The sequence below is a fragment of the Labrus mixtus genome, chromosome 15 (genome assembly GCF_963584025.1).
Source record: "Labrus mixtus chromosome 15, fLabMix1.1, whole genome shotgun sequence".
In the NCBI taxonomy this organism is placed as follows: Eukaryota; Metazoa; Chordata; class Actinopteri; order Labriformes; family Labridae; genus Labrus; species Labrus mixtus.
The window spans coordinates 7,006,553-7,033,718 of record NC_083626.1 but is presented as its reverse complement, the minus strand read 5'-3'; the positions used below and the strand labels follow the sequence as shown (position 1 = coordinate 7,033,718).

Genomic DNA, 27,166 nt, shown 5'->3' with positions numbered 1-27,166 from the left:
AGATGGATGAAAGAAAGACGGTACAGGAGTTCCCATCTGGGGCTCCAAACTATGCGCCTGAAACACGGCAGTAACTGTCTTAAAAAATGTCTCTCACACCCTCTTTTTAATTAAACCTTCTAATGAGTTTTTGTTGTGAAAAAGGCCACATCGTCACAGAAAAGAGCTGTTGTGCATGTGCACCCACACATATGGTAGCATTAGCACAACCGGTGAGCAATTATCTGCCACAATATAATTAGTTCTTCTCCCCACGTCGTGGATTTGCAGAGCTGTGGGTGGTAATCTCACAGCTGTATTTCTGGAAGAGAGGCAGAGCCCCATCTGAAAGCCAAAGTGACTAATGATCTCCTCCAGTTTGCTATTGATTTCTTTCTGAATAGAGAAATTTAACCTGACTAGATCTCGAGGAACTGGAAAGGTTTCGAGGGGTTAAGATGAAACCACAAAGATAAGGATTGCCGATGATGAAATAATAAAGTTCAGAACATAAATAAAGACGTTGTGCAGACTCTCTAAGTAGTTGATTCCCGTCTATCCTGAAGATTCTACCTCTCTTCTGAATGATTTATTATTAATACAATCCCACTGTGGGAGAAGAGAGGAATACTGAGTGTTTCTTCAAGTTTCTCTCATGAAAATAGTCCAGTTTAAACCCATCAGATGAAACTTTTGTTTTAAGTAAGCCATCCAAATCAGGAGGAGATACTAGCCTTAATAAAACAAGCCATTTAAGACTGTGCCTTCATTGGAGAGAGAGACAGTGACAGAAATCAGGGCGAGAGAGAGAGAGAGTGGGGAATGACATGCTGGAAAGGAGCCACAGGTCGGATTCGAACCCTCGCCCCGTTAAGATATTTTTTGAGCAATTTTAGCTGGGACATCTGAAGAAATACGTAAAATGTTTGGAGGAGAGAGTGTCATTCGGCAAAGAGCCGAGGCCGGATTTGAATCCACAGCCGCTGCTACGAGGACTTTGGCCTCTGCACATGGGGCGTGCGACATAACCGCTAGGCCACCCAGTTCCTCAGTAATGTATTTTTAAAAGTACAATACTTACTTCCTTAAATTATAACAAACGATCAACATTCAGGATTTATCGGATGAAAAACCCCACAGAACGTCTTGGTGTGAAAGAATGAATACGAGTTATCGATGCCCCATTGAGGGAACATTTGGTTACGGTATATTACAGTATAATTAAACTAATGTCAATATAAATATATAAATTAATCCTAACTAGGAGAGTTTTTGGACTTTACAAACCAATGGTTTTAAGACAAATTACGGAAACTGATCTAATGGGAAGAAAATACTTCAATTTAAAAACACAGAAGAATCCCATTGCTGCCAAAAACCCAATATGGCCTTTAAATAGTCCTACTCCCTGACTTACAACACTGCCTATGATAGCCTAATGTAACTATAACTGTTCTGACTGAAGGTTTATAGTGATGTCATAGACCCAAAATGAACTCTGTGTTTATATGTGTATAAATATTCCTCTTTCCTGATTGCATAGTTTGTAAGTATTGAATATTCATTAGGAGCCCTGATTAGACATACCAACAGAATGATGCATATCTGTGCATATATGTTACCAAAAACTGCATCTGATGTCTAAATATAGACATGGACGTGCTGCACACATTTCTGTCCATATGTTCATCGGCCATCTGCAGACGTGATCATGTGAATAGCTTATTTACAAGTTTGAACATATTTCTGAAAGCACGTCTTCATAGCCGTAACCTGCGAGTCTGTCAACCAGCTTCTGTGTCTTTATTTCTCTTCTGGCCGTGGTGTTTGCAACATGTTTTCCTTGCAGTAATCATTTGCCTCATTATCTTTCGGCGCTCTCTATTTGTTTTATTCCCATCTACATCCTCTCGCGGCTGCTGCTGCTGTTGCTGCGATGACCATGTTTCCCCGGGGGGAGTTTCATCAAATGCAATCAAGCAAAAGCAGCAGAATCAACAGCAGAAAAGGCCGCTGCATTTTCTTAAATGAGACCACAACTCACTTGAGCTCTACTTTGCCGTTGACCAGAGCAAGAGAGATGAAGTCCTTCTTTCCTTCCTGGCCGTTGTAGAGCAGAATGGCGGTCATCTCGGAGGCTCTGAACTCCATGGCGATGCGGACCGTGTGATAGGCGGTCATTGTTTGGAACGCCAGGTACGATTGGCCTCCGAATGATGGGATGAAGTAATGGATCGCTGTGGAGGAATAAAGAACAACAAGCCAATCCTGGCATTACTACATGAGCTGCTTTGTAATAGCACAACAGGCGTTTAATGTGGATAATTAAGTGTGAGGGGAGGTGGTGTGTCACCGGAGAAAATTAGACTTTCTGTCCGTTTATTTCAGGAATGAAGTTCTTCTGATAAAGTTATCAAAATGAGAGGATCCAGAAGAAGAAAAAAACCTCCTCATGTCATACACATTCATGCACTCTTGCTCACGACATGCACACATGCGGAGAACCTTTGTTTTTCATCCACTCAACAATTATGATTATTATCATTCATTTTCTCCCCCGGGCTCCCTTTCTTTCCGTCCATCTGTCTTTCCATCCCGTCTCTCTCAGGAGAATGGCAGCTGATGAGCTGCCTCTTTTCTAATGACTTGATTGATCTGGGGGAGGCTGGTGAGCATTCTGTGTGTGTGTGTGTGACTGCATTTAGCCACTCTAACTGAACGATACACACTGATTCTCACCAGCTAATCCCCATCAAAGCAATTACTGTCAATTATCTTAAGATGCAGCTGCGTGAGGTCGATTCTCATCCCCCAAAATCCCAAAGTAGGCTAAGAGGAAGGAAACAAAAGAGTTGAGCGTCTCAGGAACTTCTTCTTGATTTATGATTTTCTCTGCGGAGCTGATTGGACTCTGTGTTGCCTTTGGTGAACGTCTCAGCAGTTGCTCACGTCTGAGGTGTTGAAACTGTCTGAGTCATAGATAAGTTTGCAGCTACAAAGGATACATCGTGCATCTGACTTCATCACAGCTCAATGCTTTGTTCTCAAGTTGGAAAAGAATATCGTATGAAACAGACTCTTTGTTCTGAGCGCTGAATTCTGCAGAGCTCCGGGGTGATCTGATATGAGGACAGCCTTACGTACACATGCAAACACAAGCAAGACACATTGTGATGCAATCTCTCCGGACACATTGGGAGAGGGTCTGGGACCCTTTATTACAACATTCCTTCAGTACTGTTGATGTCAGTGTGTGCTGAGCCTCATTAAAGACTGCCTTGTCTATCCGGGGGAAGGGTCACATTGAGACCCTGATTTTCAAACATATCTGATTTATGACTTCTCCGCTGTGTCTCGTGAACATCGTTCATTTTTCCCCATGTTATTCCAAACATGTGAATACATCCATTTATGTGCAGACAGACACAGAACAGAAACATCCCTGTATAACCTCAGTTAGGAGTCATAGCATTTTAAAAATTCACATGTAATCATCCCATACTGATGAGGGAAATGGGCAAGAAGGCATCTGGACACGGGGTGGTCCACAAGTTCTTCATTTGAGATCATAATAATGCAGGATGTGGTGTTTCATAGAGGACACAAGCATGTAGAATAAAGACCTTTCTGTGTGTCTGTTAACACAACATACACATGTGTTTCTGCTTTTGCTTAATTCATAAATAAAAAAAACACCCAATCTTCATTTATTTTCATCTGTTTTAAATCTATTTTGTGAAAAAACTGATGAAATGGCTCACTCTGGAGGTTGTCTAACCAATGTATCATTTTTTAATTTGATATGATTCCAAATAAAGTAAAAAAAAAAAAGTAGTCATCAATTCTGTCCAAATTCAGAAGCTCCCTCTCTGTTGCTAATCCACCAAAACCTCTCTCTCTCTCTCTGCTGAAAGTCATTTTTTTCCTATTGCCTAATGGATGTTAATGAGATGTTATGTTCACATTTACAGCAGGGAACTAAGACTCAGTCACAATCGGTCATTCAGGACACATGTGGTGACCCATTCTATCCTGTGTGAACAGCTGTGATTAGAGCTGTCCATTCGTGATCAGATGACCCAGGACACATGTTAGTCTTATGATGTAAACAGGCTCTTAAAGACCCCAATACAGCCAGGACTTTGACCCTAGAACAAAGCATTCATACATTATATTCCAGCGTCAACCAAACACCTCAACTTACCATGTAACTTGGCAGCCTCTTTTGATTATTATAATGGTGTGTTGTTCTCCTTCATAAATATGAAAGCACTTGAGGCACTGTGGTTAGAAGTGATTACAGAGCACCACAAAGGTATGATTGGCACAGTGGAAGTGGAGAGCCTCAAACCCTCGTAGCTGCTATAAAATCACTGTTAACGGCAGCCTTTGGTGGCTACTTTGATATCGCTAATTGCGATAGCACCAATAATTATAGGGAGAGTCAGTTCTGGCTCATTTTCTAATATGAGTTTGAAATAAGCTCCGACTTTGAAACTTTTTAGATTGGGGTGAAGAAATGGATTTTATTATCTAAAGAAATAAAGCCAACTCACCCTTTTCACACACAGCGCCTCCTCGCCCTGCAGGACACTTGCAGCTGAAGTCGTTGCCTTCGTCCTCGCAGGTCCCCCCGTGGAGGCAGGGGTGGGAGCTGCATGGCTTCTGGGGCTTGTGGTGGGGCCTGCCCCTGATGTGGGAGATGGTGGTGGGTGGATGCGGCGTGGTCATGGTGACGGCTTCCGTCTTCGCGGCTGTGGGTCGCTGCGTTGTGACCGGCGCCGAGGTCGTGGTGGTGCGTCTGCTGCTGTGAGGGCGGCGGGTGAAGTAAGCGGTGGTCGGTGGGGGTTTGGTGGTGGTGGTGGTGGTCGGAGCTGCGGTGGTGGGAGCAGCTGTGGTGACTGATGCTGTGGTGGTGGTGGTAGTGGTGGTGAAGAAGGGGATGGAGGAGAGGCCTGAACACACATGGAGAGAGGAAGCCGTCAAACAGTCAGGCTGAACAAATGTTTAGCTTTGAGAGAGATTTAAAGTTTTCAGGACATGATGTCAACTTCCTGTATCTTGTTTTAATTAGACAGGAGGTAATGATAGAAGAAGACAGGTATCTGTGTGAAAAAGTAATTACACGGAAATGGTATAAACCTGAGGCTCCAAACTGCAGTAAATCTTTCACACAGATTTTACACATGACTTTCTCTCTAAAATGTCTGTGTAGGTCATCCAGGTCATGGTCAATTTAAAGCTCGATCCAAAGACGACTGGACTTTGGGTGAAGAAGATCTTGAAGACGTTTCACCTCTCCTCTGAAAGGCTCGGTCAGTTCTAAACTAACTGGTGGACGGAGCTTCTTTCTCAGACTTATAGCAGCGATCCTTTGATAAGAAGTGGGAGAACTGAGCCAACCCTGTTACAGAGGAGGAGGACGCTGCCTTCACTTACTCTGACAACAGAGAACCTTTGCAAATATTTGTAAGGACTCTTTTAAACTAAGGTGTCCCCCAAGAGGTGTTCTTTGTATATTTGTGTTGTTTTTTTGTCTCCACTTTATAATAAAATGTGAAATAAGAAAAGAGATGTTAAGTGTATTGAAGACCTGTAAAACCTTTTTTTTTTTACTTACCTCATGAATATCTTAAATCCCTTTTTTGTTTTATTAATCCCCACACTCTTACTTTAAGTCCACACTGCATTACCATAATTGGTGAAGCGAATATTCTCGTCCTCCGGCTTCTTCACGGCGATGCTGGTGTCTTTGGAGGCCTTCAGCTGTTTGCGCAGGGCTCCTTCGATGTCCTCCACTGTGTTCTTTGTATCTACAACAAACAAGAGGTACAAAACAAAACTCAGGACGAGACCTATGAAGAGCACTCCAAAGCATGCACAGGGCCTGAGCTTCTGATGTTGTAGTATGGATATATCAGAACGCCCTGAGTATGACATGTGGAGAGGTCTCCACGGGGCACTTGTCCTCCGTCCGCTTGTTCGGCCTTTTTCCAGATGAATCGCTCTCATAACGTTCACCGCAGATGTTCGCCCTTACTGACCATGGAGGAGCGGCCACTTAACGGCATCCCTCCCCTCATATAAAGCCGCTATACGATGCCCATAAAAATATGAAAGGACAAAAGGAGTTTAAAGGCCCAGTCGTGGTATGAACTGCATCATTCTGAAACTTTTTCTAACCAATGGAAAAGGTGGAAATTCGGCATGATTGATGGAATAAAGTATTCTACAACTACTACTGTTGAAACGAGGTTAACCTGGATTGAAAAAACACTCTGCAACTGCAGATGTCTTCCACCAAATTAAGACATGTTAATCAACTTGAGAGGAACAGCAGCTTCCATTCGATTGTAAATGCTTTTGGGCAGTCTTCTATTTTCCTCTTTATAACAAGTTGTATATTTTACCTGTTAAACACAAGCCAACAATCACACCTGCCCACTCCTGTAGGGAACTTCTCCTGCCTCTTATGAATCATAAAAACTCATCCAAAAAACCTTTGTTATGATGCTGTTTGTTTTTGAAAACATCGGGCCAAATTGTTGCAAGCGAGAGATTAAGTTGGCATTGAGAAGAAAATTAAAGAAAAAACATAATGAGGAGCAGCATTTAGTGCTTCAACATATAATGAGGCAAATAAAAAGTAAGTAGAAAGCACTCAGAGAGAGCACCGCTCTGCCAAGGATGCACATTTCACTACATTTGTTCTATTATAAATAGAAATCTTTGGAAGTTTTTACCTTCATTTACATCAAAATAGCACTTAACCAAAATGTGCTTGAAGCAGGCAAGGTCACGATTACACATAAAATTTGCAGAATTAATGGTTACATTCAGATATTATCATGTAACTGTTGCAAAACTATTTAAGTTTGAGTTAGGTTAACTGGTGACTCTAAATTGTCCAGAGGTGTGAATGTGAGTGTGGCTGATTGTCTGTCTCTATGTGTCAGCCCTGTGATTGGCTGGTGAACAGTCCAGGGTGTAACCCCGCCTCTCACCCAGTGACAGCTGAGATCTGCTCCAGCTCCCTGTGACCCCGAACGGGAAAAGAGGTATGGATAATGGATCGAAGAACTGTGTGTTATTTTTACGTCTGATCCAAAATGTTATCCACTTCACTTATGAATGCATGAATTGTGAAGCAGATAATTAACATTTATAGAAATCTTACTAGAACAGAAGGGCTGGACCAAGGACTTTAGAATAACAATTTTGCCTCTCCTCCTTAAAGTCAGACAGTTACTATTTAAAATGTAAAGTGCTTAGAAAATGCTGACAGGGCGGCTTCTTCTGCATGAAAACTAATTAGGTCTTAGAAATCCCAATTTAATTTAAAGTCTAGCAAGTCGTTTTTGAGATTTCTTATGTGTGGAAAGACAAAGAGGAACACACCGTGACTGATTCAGACCTCATATTTAAATCATTTCTTATTCTTTTTTTCCCATATCTTCAGATTTCTCACCTGGTTTGAAGTGGGCCTCCACAAAGGCGAGGATGGAATTGCTGGGTGCCAGGTTGCGTACACGAACGCTCATGAAGTCTTTGCGCACCTCCGACTTCCTGAACAACTCATTGAGCTGACAAAGAGAGAGCGAGAGAAAGAGAGAGAGAGAAAGTGGGGAGAAGAGAACAGACGGAGAGAGGAGATGATAAATGAGGCTGGTAATGAGCTCCTTGCTATCATAACACAGAGTCCAATTCCTGAAGACCGTACTGTATCTGCAAGGAAGAAAGACTGCCTCTCAAATTGGGCTGCAGAGAAAGAAAACGTATCCAGAGAGAGGGCGCACAAATTGACATTTAGCTGCAGCCGTGGCATTAATTATAGGGACAAGTTTGCAGGAGTAGCTAAGATAAATGCCATGCTATACCCTGACATGTGCTCCTGATCACTGTGGACAAGTTGTAACTGCCAGAAGAGCTCCCTAAGGAGGTGTGACTTAAATACTTCTCATGCTAACAGTGATATAACCGCAGTGAGACTTAAGCTGCCTTTAGCCAAATATACGCCTTAATATTTCTTCTTTTTAAATGAGGCCATTTTTTTTGGGGGGGGGGGGGGTTGCAAGAAGCTCAACTTACAGATACTACAGCACGTGTTTCTGCATAATTCTGTTCCTGTCAGCAAGATTCAGGAAATAGCAAGACACAAAATCCTCACTTCAGCTGCTATTTAAAATCAGAAGAGCCACAGGGCCTGATAACCCACTTTACTAGAGCGTCGTCTGAGTGGCTTCTTCCATTGTTTCTACTCAGCACTCCTCCACACTCCCCATGTGCATCTCACCAAAGCCAATCATTGTACACTAAATATCCACGCCTTCCTACGTGTTTAACCCCAAAAGCTCACTAGACTTGATGGCATTTTCAGACACAAACGCTTCTGATTAGGTCCTGAATCCAGATCATTTCTATGCTCAGTCCAGCTTATTTTCTTGATGTACAAAGTGCCTGTTATTTATGGGCTGAGGAGTAAAAGGTCAGAAAGAAAATCCTCCACAGCGGGCTTATGAAGGTGGATCAACTCTCCTGTGGACATGCTGTCCTATAAACCTCCTGATGCTTCCCTTCTTCTCTTTCTTATTTATCAGCTAATTGTATCAGGTTGCTGCGTGGCTAAAGAAATGTCCCGCGGCTGTATCCTCGGTGTGCGAATACTTTATATCTATGTAGCCTACATGCTGTGTGTGTTGGAAGATGAAGAGAGGGGGGCTTCTGTCAAGTGGTGCACCAAGCTTCAGAGACACACAGGCTAAGAGTGTTAACGAGACTCTCACACACACACAGAAATTGCTGTGAGGTAGTAGATTAGGTCCCAGTGGGGGTTTGTGACACTGATTCAACAGCTGGTAGATGTGTACTGTGTATACCAGCACACACGTATACACACATGCTTCCGTTTCATCAGAGGAGAGAGTCCCTGGCTTGACAACAGAGGCGTCTGTTCAAAGGTCTGAGCTCCTGAGTGGAGACATGTCACCTGTCCAACAGGCCAAGCTGTGATTACTGCACACGCTCCGTGACCGCCGGGGCAACAACTTCTGCATCATAACCACCCGAATAAAGACTTGATTCTGTTTTAAATATCTGCAAAATCTTAATGAATCTCACATGAAATGCAGCTCTGAGGTTCTGTGTTTGAGAAACAAATGAGCCTTTGCACAACTCTTCAAAGAGCGGTTTGTTTTTGTTACTGCTGTTAGTTTTCTTTTTAAACTTGAAGATAACTTTGCACTAAAGTTTGAAATTGCACGCAACACCACATTCTGTATTCATTCCTAAATAAGGAAGGGATAAGACCTGATGGGTTGTCATTGATCATGTAGTTACTGTATGGATGATGTGAAGGTTTTAAAATTCTAATAATGGACAACTTAAAGGGCTTTATCCTGTCCATACTAACGTCACTTTAAGTCATGTTTTTATGCATTTTGCCATCAACATTTTTTTTCACAAAAAAGTTTTTTCACAATCCATAACTTCCTGATCACACTTGGGGGTTAAACAAATTCCTGAAACTGCTTTTCTTTTTTACTAATGATTTATTTTGGGGCTTTTTTATTTGATAGGACAGTGGATAGAGGAGGAAACTGGGCAGAGATGTGGGAAAGGAGCCACAGGTCAGACTTGAACCCGGGCAGCCTGATTGGAGGTTTATAGCTCTGTACATTTAATTAATCACACGAGGATTGCATGGAAATGTTTGTAGCTCTCAAGTAAGCAGTAAACATCCTAGAAACGACCTGGAAACATGAGTGTATTCATCTACAACTGTTAACTGTGTACAGTTTTACAGGAATGGTTCAGCACAGACACCCTGCAGCCAATGAGAAAACAGTATCCATCAAGACCATGATGCAATCAGCAGTATAACATCATACTGCCAGTATCCTCCTCTTATTAAAATCAAATATCACCAGGTCACATTATCTCCCTCACATATCATGTATGTTCTTTCCTGACCGACGTCAGAGAAAAGATTTTTTTTATATCAGTCTTATTTTTCCATCAGTTGTCGAACCAGAAAAAGAAAAATCAGTGCAGCCCAGCATGAAAGAATATTACTCAGCAGCTTCAGGGGATGGTAAAAGCTGCAATGAAGCCTCGCTGAGCCTGCCTGAAGGAGCTCAAAGAATTAGATTAGTCGGGCTCTCGCTGAAGAGTTTTAGTGTCTCGTGATGCTTTGAATCTTGTTTTCAAAAGCTTTTCCACTACTGACATGAAGATTCGAGGGAGAAGTCGAAATTCAAACTGAGACTAGGCAATATTTGTAGAACGGTTTCCACAAGTGGCATCTGTCACTTTTTAAGAGTTTTGTAGCAGCAGTATGAGCTGGAACTCAACATATGAAGGCTTTTTACATATAACAAACAACTATATATTGTTATTTAAAACTACAGCTGCTAACTTTACACAGAGCAACATTTGAATTCCTTTAGATTCATGATCTTGACGCCTAAAGATCGGTGTGAACTCCACTGAGGCACCGAATCTGAAACCTTTATTTGGAGTGTTTGTGACTGAAAACAGCTTCCTGATGCAGCAGGAGATGGTGCAGATGACAGAGTTAGGAGCTAAAAAATAAATCAGAGGCTCAAGAGGCCGTTTAGAGCGATGGGAACTGCACAGGTGCCTGACACAATACCTGACACTGGGGCACCAGTAGCCTAGTGGTTAGTGTGCGCGCCTTATGTATGGAGGCCATAAATGGGGCGAGCACCCTGTGGCTTTCATTTACCACATCATTCCCCCTGCTCTCTCACTCTCTCTCTCTCTCTCCCTCTCTCTCTCCTGGATTTCTGACTCTGTCCACTGTCCTGTCTCTAAAATAAAAGAAATAATCAAAACCTGACACTTAATGTAGTCATTTATTCAGGACCGCATCCTGTCTTTGCTTTCATTGAAAATTAATTTCATGGTTAATCAATCAATCGTTAAGTATTTTAAAAAGTGATGGAAAAGTTCATCACAAGTGATTCCTTCAAAGTCTTTCTTTTCCTTAACTAACAAAGAATCTTTAATTTATTATCAAATCTTTCCTTTCAAGAAGCTGAAACAAGCAAACAATCAAATATTTAGCTTGAACAACAAATCAAAAATAATAATCTATTATTATAAAAAGGGAGCTGGAAATTAATCTTCCATCTATACCTCATTGATAAACCAACTAAAAGTTTCTGCTCTCCGTTTGATCCACAGGTAATTCATGAGATTTGATTCGTGCAGCTTTAATGACATCATCATTCAAAGACCTCGACTGAAATGGAGAAATTAGGTCGGTGCGTTTAGCGTGTATGAAAAGATCTCTGACCTGATGAAATATAGAGTTAAAAAAAGAACGAGAAGCAAAGAGACATAAAGTCTGAATTAACAAAATATAAATTAAACTGTTTGTTTGCATCAACTCAGATTCATTCCTGATCATATCGGACACATTTAAGATGTAACTGCAGAATTAGGAAAGTGGTTTTTATTATTGCTTTGGTTCAACTTTTCACTTCTATGAAGATTCTGATATTCCATCTGTAGTTAGGCTCAGAGTTTGATGTTAATGTCTAAATGTAAACATAATAAATTAAAAAGTGAATATCTGCAGATTTGGCAAATTAATCTCACACTTGAACTTTATTCTAAAGACTGCTATTTCAGCGACTTACAGCGCTCTCGATGCTGCGGGCCGTCTCTCCAAACAGCTCCGACTTGGGGTCCTCCATCTCCGGCGTGTAGAAAATCTCCTGTCCCTCCACCTGGTCTAGGTGCAGGATGCCGCTGAACCTCATGGTAGCTGCAGAGAGATCAAAACAAGATGTTACACTGAAACAACACGGCTTTAAACTCTTCTCCTATCACTCCGATCCTGCTGCCTTCACACACAGTGCTCGTTTTGGGGTGGTGCCAGTTTCTCGGGTTAGTGATGGATTGTGTGTTTGTGTGTGTTTGACAGGGGGAGGTTAGTGAGTTCGCTGCTGATTGTGTATGGGTTTAAAAAGGGCGCAGGAGTTTGGCCGTTAGAGGAGGGCGTAGTGGAGGAGGAGGAGGAGGAGGTGGTGTGAAAGAGGTGGACTGTGAGGTATGAGAGAAGAAAGAGAGGGACATACAGGGAGGGATAGGGAAGGTGGAAAAATGGGCCAATTTTACCAGACTCGTCCCCAAAGCTGGCCAAGGCATGGTGGGCTGGGTAGAAAGACAACAAGTTAGACACACACACACACACAAAGGAGAAACGACACACACATTAGAGAGGAAATATCCCACAGGCACTTCTCAAAAAAGTGCCTTCTTCAGCAAAGAGAAAGCCTCCCTGTGCGACCTTGGGGGTTATGTTGTCCGACATTTATCAACTCTTGATACGGTTTCTCCAGCAGAGGGGAGAGCTTGAAATAAAGCTGAAAGTGGAGTGTGTGTGTGTGTGTGTGTTTGTGTGAGGTGAAGAACAGAGGAGCATGTGAGGCGCTGATGCCAGACTTCCGCGCCGCTCGTAATCAGCAGAACAAATTGCCCAAATCAATCATGGCTGCCCCTGCCTGAGCAACGGCAGGGAGAACGGGGAGAGCACTTGTATGATTATCGTGAAAGATAGCCGTAATTGTCTCTTTAATGCCGCCAGACCGGTGACTGACACAGCCTGCTTAAAATTGCATGAAAAAGGACAGAAGCCAGTGCCGTCACGCTCACGTTTCCTCCGTCTCCCCCTCTTTCGTCTTTACAGTGCTTTCATGGGGAAGCGCACATCGATTCAGTGTGACGGTGGCCCATAAAATAGAAGCAAATGGGTGAGGTTTGGCCGATAAGACGAACAGTGGTGGAATAAAGAAAGAGAGGGGGGGGGGGGGGGGGGGGGGGGAGATCTGACTTTTAATCTGCAAGAAGACAAACATCAGAGAGAGTGATTTTCCAGCCCAGTGCTGTGACGGACATAAAACGAGAGAAGAAAGGAAAAGAGCGATAAAAGGAGGGTCGGAGCTATTTGACTATCTGATTCTAGTGAACTGTAAAATGTAATGGATTTGTCCGCCGCACATCGGCATATGGAAGAGTTTACAGTAGTTGGAGCTTAGCGTGCCATTAAGTTTCATATGAGAACTGCTGGTGATTATCTTTGATGTGTCGTGAATGGTACTTCCCTCGTTTAAGTGTAACATATGGAGCGGCCTGCAGTGACTTTTTAACAACACGTCTGGCCAAGGAGGATACATTGATGCCCTTTGGTTCTCTGAGGAGAATATGAGAGCCTGGTTATGAGATGTTTTAGACTCATATCAATTTGGATTTAGTGGGGAGCAGAGGAATGTAAAAATATCACTTGTTTTCTGAACTGTGGGTTTGAAAAAGGAGAAATATGAAGACATAACTTTGGGCTCTGAGTAAATGTGATTGCTGTTTCACATTTGTTGGATACTAATAGATTAATTAATAATCCATTAATTATCTTCAGTGTAAAAATAAACTGTAGATTAAAAGGAAGAATGTGTGAAATTTTGATCCAGTAGATGTTGCCCTTGAGCACCAGCATGAACTCAAAACAAACTGCTGTTGGTGTCACCTCCACACACCTTGACACGGAATAACCGAGGTCTTAACGTCTTGATGTGACATTCAAATAATCAGTGAGTATGTTCTTCTTCTTCTCTCTAGTCCTTGACTGAAACAGCTTTCATACACAAGGGGAGGAGCCGGCCGTCTCGTCCATGTAAACACGGCTCTGACAACAACACAGCCAACGGGACTCGAGCTTCTTACTCATTGTAGACAGTCATGACTCAGAGATATTTATAGACTTGATTTATGATATATTTATGTGCCAAATGTTGAACATTCTTCCTTTAAATAATAATCAAATAATTAAGTTTCTGTAAAATATCTATCATATCTTATTAAGAAGTGTAGGCCAATAAAAGCTGAACAACATGTTGGATCAGCTGAAACTGTAACCACAGTTTGTATGAAATATATTTACATTTTATTTGAGTGAACTGACCCTTTTATACATTCCTCACTGAGGTCTGACATCTGTTGTGGAGCTTTACAGCAGCATACATAAAAAGGTTTCATAGATCTCCTGGAGATTCTGAAAACGTGGACTCGCTCAACCTTGAGCCGCTTCAAAATTTGACGTCTCCATCAAATGTGAAGATTGAAAAACGGCCAACAATTAGTCCTTTTCATTGCGAGACGGCCGGCTCTGCGTCAATAAATTGAACAGTAAAATGAAAAGGATGGATATTCCAGCATAAGTGACATGTCATTTTCATTTCTAATGAGCGGAGGATCGGCGGAGCCCTCCTCAGGAGAAAAAGATCCGGCTTATTGATCTGCCTATTGCGCTGCCTGCTTTTATCGGTAACACTTGAGCTGAATGAAGTATTGATCGTGCTGTGTGCTGTCATTGTTGGCAGGGATAAATATTTACAGGCTATGGAGGATTTGTTTCAACGTTTGTCTTATGGATGAAACCTGTTACAGGTGTTTGTACAGAACGTGCGTCTATTGACATTTAGATTTTGGGCCAAAGGTCATCAAATCCAGCACCAACAGACACAGCGCTCCCTGTTCCCTCTCTGATTCAGATATAAACGGTAGAAAGCTGACGGAGACCAGAGGTGGCCTCATATCTTCAGATAATGTTGTGGATCGAGCGCCTGTGAACTCTGCTGGCTTATTAGAAGGCTTTGGGACCTTGAACACAGCAGAAATGCAACTCTGCGCACTAATTTGTGGCTTCAGCTCTTTCAAGTCCTGACCTGGAGCTCCCATGGGAGCCCGAGAGAATCTCCCCTTTCACAATCAGTCAGACTAAAACCGCCGGGACAAACAGAGAGCAGATTTCAACTGAGGGATGAAGGGAGAGAGAGAGACAGAGAGAGACAGACAGAGAGAGAGAGAGAGAGAGAGAGAGAGAGAGAGGCAAAGGGGAGAAAGAAGCCCTTTATCTTTATGAACTGAGTCTGGCAGAAGGCACTGATTGGTACAACGCAGCTCGTCGGCCTCTGCTCGTCTCTCGACTCTCTCCCCCGTTCAACTCCGGAGAGAAATGAACTGATGCAAGACTGGATACAGATTGACTGGGAGAGAAAGGGGAGAGGTATAGCTCTAGAGGGAGATAGCGAACAGTGGCAGTGACTGATAAAGAGAAGAATATGTTTGCAAGGTTTGTAAATATAAAGAGAGAAGGGAGATTAAAAGAAAGGAAAGTAATTTAGGGAAAGAAACAAGAAGAGGGAATAGATGCGCTGAGGGTTATTTATAAACCAGCGCACAGGGGGCCCTACATTTTCATACTGACTGCTTCTCCAACCAACTCTATTTAAAAACCCTGAAAAAAAATGAATAAATCACAGTGGACATCAGACAGGAAAGGACTCATATCAGGGTCAGACTGTCCAGATGTGTTTCATTTATAAGCATGCATCACTGAGGTCAGAGTTTAGGTTTCACTCTTTCTGATTTTTTTGATTTTTTTACTTCCTGCCACCTGCCAATAAAATCATTTACAGAAGAGGGTTGTGATTCATGCACGCACCGCTGTCGGAAAAAATACCACCTGCTCATGTGGTTGTTTAAGACAGATGGCACAATATCACTATTCCCGGTGTACACATTAAACGAGAAAAAATAGCTTGTTGATTCTCAATGCATCAACAAATTATGGTAATAAATTGGGAACGGGAGATAAAGAGACAAGCAATCTGTGCTGTGCCGCTGCATTCAAGACGAGTACGTATCCATAAAAAAAAAGGTTGATTATTATTCGCTGGTTACTTCTACTCTGAACACCGCAACATTCAGGACAATAGAGAGTAAAAGTTTTTGATTGGAAGCTGTGGGGTGTTTTTCCATGAGTCAGAAAAATCTGGTTTAAAATCAAATTAATGTTTGTGAAAGGATACACTGAAAGACATGGATCCCTTCAAATGACTTTAGACTTTTATGACTTTGATCGTACCGGGTTAGAGAGTAGCGGAGATTCAATATGATGAGCTTAGCTCCCAATAAAAAAAAAACTTCAGCAGGTGGAAACAGCAGCGGGTTTGAAGGTGCCTAAATTAAAACACACAGATTGTGAACACACGACTGTTTGTGTGGATTTATTAAAAAAAAAACGTTGTGTTGGTGAGACGCAATACTTTTTTTTTAAGAGTTTATTTTTGGCTTCTTGTGCCTTTCCTCAAGAGATAAGATAGTGGATAGAATCGGAAATCAGAGAGAGAGAGAGAGAGAGAGAGAGTGGGGAACGACATGCAGGAAATGAGTCACAGGTTGGATTCCTCTTGGAGGACTAGCCTCCATACATGGAGCGCGCACACTAACCACTGCACCACCAGCGCCCCGAGAAATTCTTCTTTATCTTTATACTTTGGACAGAGACCGACTGTGTTCATGCTAAGCTAATGCTAAACATCTCAAAACTTAATGTCGAGGCGCAAGAGTGTAATGATGTAAAATGTCAAAAGTTTTTTAATATTAGATGGAATGTTTTGTAGTTAAAACAAAGTATGACTTGTTTAAATTTGCTAAATTTGCAGCCAGTGATCTGCTTTAGTAGATACTCATTTAATTTAAGTTATCTTAGAATATAGAAGGTAACTCCCCAAGAGCGTGTTTCACTAACACATTAAAGAAAAACCTTCAAGTTCAAGAAATGGCGTGTGAGAAGCAGAGGACGGCGCAGCTAGCCTGCATGAGATTTCAGCTCTTTTCACATCTCTAAACATAAAGTACCAACTCGCAGGAGACGGAACAACACAGAGGAGGATGAACAGGTGTGGAGGTAATAAGAGGGCACAGAAAATGTTTCTTTGAAGGGGGTATTTGACTTACAGGGGCAGTTGGTGCCCTCTGGAGTGCTGGATGGCGTCTTTCCGTCGGGGCAGCAGCCGTACTCTGTGTTGTCACAAGATGACCGCTCCTCAGCCGTGGGTACAGTGGTGCTGGCCACTGTGGGACCTGAGGGTGATACACAGAGGCTTATAATTATTCATTAAGCTTAGGAAAATTCATAAATTTAATCCAGTTTATCTCAAAGACCCAGAATGGAGTTGCTATTTTTCAAAAAGGCTCTGAAGACGAGGAGTACTGCAAAGAACAGAACCTACAAAATGATGATTTTTTTTTGCTTCTGCAGCTGGTTGTGTGTTTTCAGTCTGCTGACCTGTGATTGGACGCTGATAGAGGCATCAGTCAGGAGAGATTATATGGCATTTTCATGGGAACAGAATCTACACCTGGAACTCATTTTTGCAGAGAACACATAATGGGCACTGTTGCCAGTCATGTCACACACACACACACTGCACTTTAAATGATGAGGGGATGTGATAACTGCTCACTTCTGATTGGCTGACAGCTACCTTTGAGGTTCCCCGAGAGGAAGAAAATCATACAATCGTGTGTGTATTATGGTCACTGTATATCTGGTCATCTTGGGACATAAAAGACATAAAAGAGGCCGGGCTTTTTCCCTCTGAAGGATGAGAGTGTGTTACAGCAGTGAGGCTCCGTCCCCTCTAATGACGGTGCAGGCGGAGGGGGGACGGGGGACGGGGGTGTCTTGGTCGAAGCGGGGCAGTTTATGGCCGCACAGAGATTAGAAATAATCGTGGAGGCAAACAGCTAGCGGCTAAACAAGTCGTAAAGACGTCAGAGGCGAGGGATGTCCTGCTCAAGGACTCACGGTCAAAGGAGGCGAGAGGAGGGAGGAGGGAGGTGGAGGAGGAGGCGGGGGGAGTAAAAGGGAGAAAGAGGCCCGGGTTTATAGGGCATCTGTTGGCGTGTGGTCTGTAGATTTACAGATGCTAGGCTGAAGAGGAGAGCGCTGGTGGGGAAAAGAGGGCAGAACACAACAGCAAGAGGGACGCTGTATGACTCCTGTGGGAGCAATGAGAGCTGTCAAATGAATACACACACACACACACACACACACACACACACATACACACAAAGAGCAACACACACACACACACACACACACACACACACACACACACACACACACACACACACACACACACACACACACACACACACACACACACACACACACACACACACACACACACACACACACACACACAGAGATAAGAGGAGATTTCAACAGAGTGTGGATACAAAAGCACGTACAAATGCACACCTCTGATCTGCTAACATTTATATACTCAGAGAGATATGTGCACTTGGAATTGGACAAACTTAGTGATATAAGCAGAGGGAGATATTGGACTCACACACGAACGCACACAAAACGATAAGCTTAAAACATAAAGAGCACCAACACCTCAAAGAGAAAGATTAGAGCCGATTTCAACGTCCATGTTGAAATCTTAACTGTACAATTTCTAATCTTCTCTACCTCACAGACTGATGCGAGTGCTTGTACTTTAGCAAACACACATAATGTAAAAAAAAAAAACCTCCAGTAAAGCTTGGGTGCACATTATTTACACACATCTACACTCACACAGACATACACACAGACAGGAGACAACAATGTCTCCTTGGCAGACATGCTCCTCGCGTCACCGAGCACTCTGGTCAGCCTCTGACAAGAGAATAAATCTGAGACTCTGGGAAAAGGGAGCAAGAGGAGCGGAGAGGAGGAGAAGGAGGGAGAGCTGAGGAAGAGCATATTGGGGGCTCGATGTTCCATCAATCCTATCCCGTTACTGCATGCTGTCAGGCGAGGTGGATGGATGAAAAACAAAAACAGAAAAATAATTAAAAAAAAAAAAGAAGCTCTGATTGAAAACTCTCAGTCATCCCTTGTTGTCCGAGCAGAGGACCAGAAAGCGCAGCCGGCTGTTACAGTCAGGAGGGCATGTCAAGAAAGATTTGAGACCAGTCATGTGACACAACAGCCTCCGCACACACACACACACACACACACACACACACCTCTCAGTCACATCAGCCTGTCAAGTCAGGCTCCAGAGATCCCCAGATGCGGGCCAACAGTTTCATCCGGCCGGCCCAGAGTGTATTTTATAGAGCCTGGGTTTGTTTTGCGAGCTGTTGAGAGCGAGCGCGGCGGTGGAATGAGAGAAAGAGGCAATGGGTGATACTGTATAGCAACAGTGAACCGTGCAAATACATTCCTTTCTGTCTGAAATGGAGATATACATCTTTTGCAAGTGGAAATGACACTCGCAGCATCTGTTTGCAAAGATTTCTCTTCCTCGCCTGCCTGGCTCTGACATTTGTCTCCTCAGAAACAGATTTGCATACAAATACATAAACCTGCTAACGTTCAATTAACAGATGATGGCATGAATGTATTATGATGCCAGCTAAGACAGTACTATACGAGTATAGTACGAGTTTTACCGACACAAAGACTGCATATAAGAAGTGGATAAAGTCATTGTGATGTCACCTTTTCCTTTAAACGCATTAAGTTTTGCACTTTGGCCGTCGTCATATTGTTATTATTATGAAACTATAAGAGACCATATTTAAACCTGAGGGTTAATCAGCATGGACAGATCCCACTGGTAACAGCTTGCTAATCAAAAGTGAAAGCTCAAAGCATACCAAGCTTTACTGTCAATGTTCCTCTTATCTGAATATTTAATCAGATGAAAATCATTTTATATAAGAGACGACATAAAAATAAATGATGAACATCTACACTTTCACGGTCAAAACTTAAGCTGTGGGGTTCTTTGTGATTCCTGGGTTCTTATGATGGTTGGGTAAATATGTATGTTAGTATGTATTTTGTTGTTTGGGTTGTTTTCTGTTGTTCTGGTGATTTTGCGGTTTATGTTCTTTTGTGTTTGGGTTCTTTTGATTGTTCTTTTCATGCTTTAGCTGTTTGTCAAAGCACTTTGTAAACCTATGTTTTTAAAGATGCTATATAAATTAAGTTATTATTATTCAGTTCTTACTCAGGTTATTTTCTGAATGACTTCTACAGTAGTAATTTATTTTTTTGCTGGCAGTTGAGTCGCCCCCTGCTGGCCATCAGAAGGATTGCGAGTTTAACACCCTGAGGCATTCACTGTAATCCCAAAACCGTAATTTCATCTGATTTAAAGGGCTGCTAAAGTTAGATGGTGTTATACTTGTGTTTAATATTATGTTTGAAAGCCAATTAGCCATTAGCCAATTAGACCATCTCATATCTAACAATGTTAGCTAGAAGGTGGTTAAAGGCTAAGTTAACATTAGCCTAACAGTACTGGTTATCAAATTTGTGTTTTCAACTTTAAATAGGATCATTCTGTATATCCCTCAGGGTTTTCACTCCTCGTTGTGTTTTAAATTACTGATCAATAAAGAGAGGATGAAATCAGAATGATCATTTTCTTTTTTTGTGACTAGCAACTTGAAACACAGAGAAGAGCAGAGCCTCTGTTTGAATATGGTGAATTAACTCCTTTGACATCCACTTATTTTATCCAGTCTTTGGTCATCCCCGTCTGGAAATATGACACCCTCCCACTCACACCTTAAAGCATTTTGGGTAATGTAGTGAAAGAGCAGGGAATTACCGACAGGCTCCTCTGCCCCACTGGCCTCCGTTGGGACCCCGCTACCTGCTTCCTCTTCTGGCTCCTCCTCTTCCTCAGTCTGGTCATCCCCGCTCGGCTCTCCGCTGCCCGAGCCCTCAAAGGAGCTGGCGGCATTGATGGGAGAAGGGGTGCTGCGATGAGAGGAGGTGGTGGAGGTGGTGGTGGACTGCGGCGGCTGGATGTGGATGGGGTGGTTTGCTCGGTTGTGGGTGAGGGTGGAAGGGGGGGTTCTGGCTGGGGGCTGCTCTGTTGTCTCTGGCTCAGCCCTCCTCGGGGGCGGGATGGCCCACACCTGGTTGTGGTGGAAGGGGGCAGGGGTGGTGATGGTGGCGGCAGCGGTGGTGGCGGGGGGGTTGGGGGTGGGTCTGTCGGCTGGCTCTGAGATGATTTCTGGTGGAGGGAAGGGGAGGAAGCAAGGAATGGATGAATGACTGAGCAAAGATGAAAATGTTTGTAATGCTTCACTTTACTCCTAAACAACCCCAAAACATCTCAGCAAAGGAAATAAAAACATCATCCAATAAAGCATTACAAAACCACTCAATGATTATTCACATACTGTTGACAATAACTTTATACCTCTACATTTACTAAATCATTTTGTCCTTTTTAATCTCCTTCTCCCTGATGTGCAACAATGTCATTATGAAATTACATTAAAAAGAAACAAACAAGAACCAACTCCCATCTGAAAAAGAAACCTCTGATTAAACACCCTGCATGAATGAGATGTTAGAAATCTGTTTCTTAACACTGTAAGTAATGAAAATGCATCCAAATGCAGAGTGAATATGGAATTCACCAAGTGATGACAAACTGCATTCAGAGTGATATGCATTGCACTGCGTTATGCCTGCAGATGAGTTTTGAAGCTCCAGACTGGGTTAAACTACTACGGTTGGTGTCAATGCTTTATGCAGTGTTTTTGTGTACACATATGGCACGCACGATATGCATGTTTGTGTGTTGCGTGCGCGCCGTGCCAATGCCTATGAATTATATATATCCATATTCAAATGCTGCCCTCCAGTAGCAAAGCTTTAATCACCAACAGCCAGTGCCTCCGGTGATGAATGATTGATAGAAATGGGGCAAAAAAAGCCGGCTTTAACTCAGGCTTCAAAGAAGGCAGGCGGCTGCTTGCAGAGAGCGCGAGCATCCGTCAACGCCGCCACAAACACACACTTTGCTTTCAACACACAAAACACGCTTTCCATACACACACTCCAAATGAGGAAAGAGAGAAGAGAAGAGGCTCTCTGCGAAGGCACCATCATTACCAATGCGAAAAAAAAAAGCTCTGGTGCAAAAGGACAAACTGTCTGCGATAAAAAAGAGCGATAAATAGGACAAAAACTCCTGAGGGGGAAGCAGCGAGCTGGCGGGGAGAAGCTACGTAAGCGAGCACTTCAGATTAAGCCGAGGCAAGCGGGCGTGACAATACTGTCGTTCTTTCTTTACTTCTTCACGCCCCACGAGTATAGATGTGTATAAGAGTGTGGGTGAAATGAGCAGAAGATTAAAAAAAAGAAGAAGATATACTGTAGATTTGCAGCTCATTAGGATTTGCCTAACATTATGTGTAGCATTTAATTACACCGCTATCATCGACTATTTGATCGGTAATTATTCACCAAGGTGTCAAATGTGATACCTACTGAGACGGCAGAAACCCTTGGAGACACATGGTGTCAGCTTAAAGCTCGGCAGATATTTGTATAGAAAGAGATTTGAAGTGCACCGAGCGGTGATGCTATCACCGTGAATGGCTGCCTGCGTTGACTTTCCTCTTGGCTACACCTGTCACTCAGGTGTAGCCAAGCTTGCTCCCTAAAAAAGTGCCTAATGCGTGTTTGGGTCTGTGAATATCCCAAGCAGCGGGCTCCTTGACATGGGACAAAGAAAGAAAAAGACACACACACGTCGTCTGAAGGAGGAAAGAGAGACTGGCAGCACATTCTGTTCAGCTTGATGCTTCTCTTAATCAGGTTTAACACGCCATTTGCCTGTTTTGTGCTTTTCTCCCTCTCAGTGGAGCAACGGACGGTTTTGTCACAGGATGGATTGAAGAAAAAATCATTGTCATCTTGGCTTGTCTCAGCTGTGTAGTTATTGTTGAAAGGTGGTTATTAAGATTGTTTGGGGGTGTCAGCCACGCTCAGTGAGGAGGAGGAGGAGGAGGAGGAGGAATCTGGATACATCAGACGAGAGGGAAAAACAAGGGAGAGCCAAGAGCAAACTAGAATAAAAATTAAATGGAACAAAAGTGTAAAGAAATGGGGTTTCAATCCGACGGGGAAAAAAAGCAGGTTAGCAAAGCTAGCAGTGGGATAATATGGGTGGGAACAGAATGAGGGATTACATAATGAGAAAAAAATCACAGGACAGGGAGGAGGGATGGTTAAGAGACCAGAACCCTAACTCCCAGGCGGAGGACTGAGGAAGCCATATGCTGGCATTCGTTGCCAATTTGCCCCAAACCTACAGGTGATAACACCATATGGGGGAGGCAGGTCACTGCCAACTTGGTGGCCATTTTCCCCTGGCGCCATAATTTGCTCATCGGCCCAAACGCCCTCCCTCTGCTGCTTGGTTGAGCAGCTCTTGCATTTTTTTTCTCAGAGAGAAATTCCTCCCTATGCTCTGTGGCTGTGCTGTCTTTTAGCTCGGAGACTTCAGAGAAAGCCGAGAAACATCAGAGTCAGCTGCGAGTTCTCTGTTGCAAGCAGAAAGATTTTTAAGGAGCCTCATCTGCAAGACTTTCTCGGCCTGCCCATGAGCAGCACACTGCAGCAGCAGAAGTCACACCCCGTGGTGTAATAAAAAATTGCAACAGTTCAATGATGTTAAAGAAGGATCAATATTCATTCATTTATATAAGCCTTTGGCATTGCTCTCCTGTCAAACCACAGAGCAGCTTGGTGAGCATTAGCATGCCACAGCGCTGAAGCCGGGCGTCTGGAAGCTCTGCATGTAAACAGCAAGAGGGGAGGGCAGGCAGGACTGTGGCATGGTGAGGGGCGGAGGCAGAGCAAATGCTAATTCGCACCCAGCCACACGTGAAATGAGCTCGAGATCTAACCCCCGAGCCGACAGCCACAGCGGAGCAGCTACCCGCGGTGCGACCGCATCCGGGAGAAGAAATTAAAAGATCCTCCGAGCGCCCGCCTGTCTCTTCCTCCCCTGAGGGCTCCGTGGAGAAAGAAAGGAGCCACTGTGCGACGTGTTCTTGCCTTCTGTGTGCAGCAATGCTAGGTGAGGGATTACACACAAACCCACATCTCTATTGCCAGGCAACAGAGCAATGTGAAACCAGAGTGGGTTTTGGCTGTGTTCGCTGGTTACCCACGGCACTGAATTTGTAATCACCAGATGTTCAGGGACTTGTCGATCTCTCGCTGAGAGTATTTGGATTCTTTATCGGTTTACCTGCAATTACAATTCAGCACAGATCGTGTCAACAACCTTGCTTCCTATGGATTTGGCCTACTTTGGGTCTGACAAAGAGTCCTCCTGAGAAATGTATGAAAGAGGACTCTGCTTTTTTTGGTGTCACATTATTAGGTCAACTGCAGAGTGGCCACTGAGCAAGGAGGCGAATGAACATTTTTTCCACCTTAAATTTCAAGACACCTGGCAGTGGCTCACGACCGGACCCACACAGCTGGCGTCCCTCCTCCCTCCTGAGCTTGCCGATGGCGCCTTTAGAACCCTGTTGTGACACAAGCTGGCGGTCGGGGCGACAACTTCAGTGTACATGAAAGCCTTGAACCTTGGCCTGTGTCCCAGCACCTATTACACCGATCGGAACAACGTCCATCAGCATCTGCACCATCACCAGGGGGGGGGGAAGCACCTTTTTACTCAGTACACGTGTATTCTACATCCGCTGATCTACACAAGCAGTGTTGTGTTCCTGGCAGCATAAAGCTGCAAAAAGGATTGACACATTTCTCAACAGGAGGGTTTGAAGATGAAGCCAAATCCCAACAGAGGAGCGAGAAAGCAGAGAGGAAGTGTCATTGCTATCTTGTGGGATGTCAGGGCTCAGGCTCCAGTCAAACTGCAGAACCCCTGGTGTTAAAATACTACAATGCCTCACTCTTTTATTATCTTACTCTAGTCCCCCCTCATGATTATTCCCTCACCGGGCAGCTCACAGGTAGGGTGAGGGTAGAAATCATTTTACCGTAGAAAAACTGTTTAGCTCTGAGAAATTAAATATTTTCAATCAAACAGTCCTAATCGTGAATCTGGAGAAAGGGCATTATTACAAAAAGATAAAACATAAAAGTCCACTTTTTCTGTGATTGCTAACACTGCTATCTGTGCAAGTATTTTTTACAGAAAGCAAACTTTGCATACAAGTTGCTCTGACCTTACTTTCCCCCCGACAGAGACAGAGACAGAGAGGAGGAGAAACAGCAGGAGGGGGATCATTTTGAGGCCCACTGTGGCGCTCATTATTGTCTTGATTGGGGCTGTGTGACGCGTGATGCATGGAGGCTTAGACAGGGCTCACCTGTGCACTGTCCAAAGTGTTGCACCGTGATGTCCTTGTCCTGCCTACAGGCGATGGTCCTCAGCTGGCACTGGTCGGCGTAGGTCACCCCGTCTGAGCCGCACACCTGCTCCACAGTGACAGAGACGGAGCGAGGGGAGATGGGAACACATGTTAACTCCCTGAGGGCTGCTGAGATATTGTCCTTCTGTTCAAACCCTGTTTCACACTTGTAGATCACACTACTTCTTTCTTAATTTGTCGACCCACCTTGGTTTTGTCTTTCTCATCGCAGTCAGGTGACGGACACTCGCAGTGAGCCTGGCCGTTCAATTCGATGCAGGAAGATCCAAAATTGCACACCAACTCTTCACATGAAGTGGGAGCCTCGGGACCTGTTGAAGAAACGGCCTTGTGTTCAAGTATAATCTGCATTGTACAATAATCATGCAGCTTAAAGTAATGAATACAAGGGATTTATAAATACTGATTTGAAAGCATGCATTTGTTGAAATGTTCTTATTATTGCAAAAGCATTCAATAAATCAGAGTATCTAGCCAGATAAGAATACATTCAGTATCTGTTCATCCAAGACATTTATGATATAAAAGACATTTCCTTCAGACATACATGAGTGGAATCTTTCACAAGAATGGAAGGATAGTTAGAAATTGTGTGACGACAGATTCAAATACCAGAATCCATACCAAGGACACCACTAACTTTACCCTGGCTGATTTGTTGGAGTGTTGGAAATGGAGACAGTCTGAAAGAAGCTTTTTCTCCTCTTAGTGAGTGACCTGCTTTTAGCCTTTATAACCACATTGCATCAGTGGCAATATCATAAAATAGTGTAGTTACCTGTATGTCATACAGAGTTAATAATTCATAGTTCCATAGACCACAGCAGATCTCCCCTGAAGCGCTCCAAAGGAGCGTTTGAAGCCTTGAAGTTTCCGCAGCAGGAGCTGCAGCTGGGGAGCCCAACGTGCACCTGCCAGGCTGGGAGTGTGGGGGTCTCTGCAGTGTCGCTACATCACAGAGGCTTAGAGTACCCCCTACCTTTGGCTCGTGCTTTCAAGTGCTACCACCTCTTACTACCTTGTCTTTTCATTCAGCAGGGTGTGTGTGTGGGAGGGCCCCCACGACTGTGCTGGAAGTGCTGGTTTCATTAAGTGTTTGACTTCCAGTCGATATTCGATGGTGCATCTTAATCAAGGAGCTGCAGGCCCACCTTCAGCAGGAACTAACCTTTAATTCAAACCTGCTTTTCATCTGCTACTTTCTCCGGTACTGTTTACTCTATCAATCGAAGTCATCAATAGTCCTTATGCAGATAAATCAATAATTATTGTGGCATATAGTTAAAAGAAAATGAAATGTCAATGGGTGATGCGTCATGCAGATGTCAATCGTAATCGCTATCGATTAACTGCCTTGCGGCCGCTTCCTTCCTGTGCCAATAAAGCAGATGGATGTGAAAAGCAGACAGAGAAAAAAAATAGTCTGCTAAGAGGCTGATCCACGGATCAGACAAGAGACAGGAAAACACTTTAGAGTGATAGAGTGATGCCGCGATGGAAGAGAAATATGTGTGTGTGTGTGTGTGTGTGTGTGTGTGTGTGTGTGTGTGTGTGTGTGTGTGTGTGTGTTTTTGTGGTAGATTAACACTCCACCAGTTGCCTTGCTCCTCTCTCTTATCACCTTGGTCACAGCCGTTCATGCCCATCTTGCTTCCATCTGGACACACGTTACACTTCATGCCCTTCACCCCCGTCTTGCAGGAACACAGACCGGACATCTGCTCGCAGTCGTCTCGGACCGAGCCTGTAGCGTCGCAGGTACATGCTAACATGGAGGGGAGAGGAGAGAGGGAAATAAAAAGATGAGTTAAATAAAGAACAATCACTGAAAGACGATGACAGAGACAGAAATGAGAAGGTGTTTGAGGCCTCTGCTCAGATACATCTACATGAGTCTTAGAGTCGGCCATGGTTCACACAGCCTCAGGGGCCACAGAAGGAGGAGAACGAGGAGGAGGAAGATGAGTGTGTCACAGAAACAAATAAAAAAACAACCAAAGTGAAGGACATCAACCCCATCGTGTTCCTGGAATCAATGATGTGTTGTTTTTTTTTCTCCCCTCCCACTGAACCTGGTGTTAATGTGCAG

At 43.6% G+C, this 27,166-nt stretch overlaps 1 protein-coding gene across 9 annotated transcripts in view; it reads right to left on the bottom strand.

Moving 5' to 3' along the window:
• agrn (agrin) overlaps positions 1-27,166 on the bottom strand; it is a 291,135-nt gene that overhangs the window by 33,354 nt on the left and 230,615 nt on the right. For 8 of the 9 annotated variants that reach the window (XM_061058541.1, XM_061058543.1, XM_061058542.1 and 5 more), the window contains 10 exons: positions 26,699-26,842; positions 25,264-25,388; positions 25,015-25,120; positions 20,472-20,882; positions 16,804-16,929; positions 11,643-11,770; positions 7,448-7,562; positions 5,673-5,792; positions 4,536-4,934; positions 2,024-2,216 (listed from right to left, as the gene is read on the bottom strand). In XM_061058541.1, coding sequence (XP_060914524.1) covers positions 2,024-2,216; positions 4,536-4,934; positions 5,673-5,792; positions 7,448-7,562; positions 11,643-11,770; positions 16,804-16,929; positions 20,472-20,882; positions 25,015-25,120; positions 25,264-25,388; positions 26,699-26,842 — 1,867 coding nt within the window. The remainder of the gene's footprint in view (positions 1-2,023; positions 2,217-4,535; positions 4,935-5,672; positions 5,793-7,447; positions 7,563-11,642; positions 11,771-16,803; positions 16,930-20,471; positions 20,883-25,014; positions 25,121-25,263; positions 25,389-26,698; positions 26,843-27,166) is intronic. The other variant, XM_061058547.1, reaches the window with a different exon arrangement.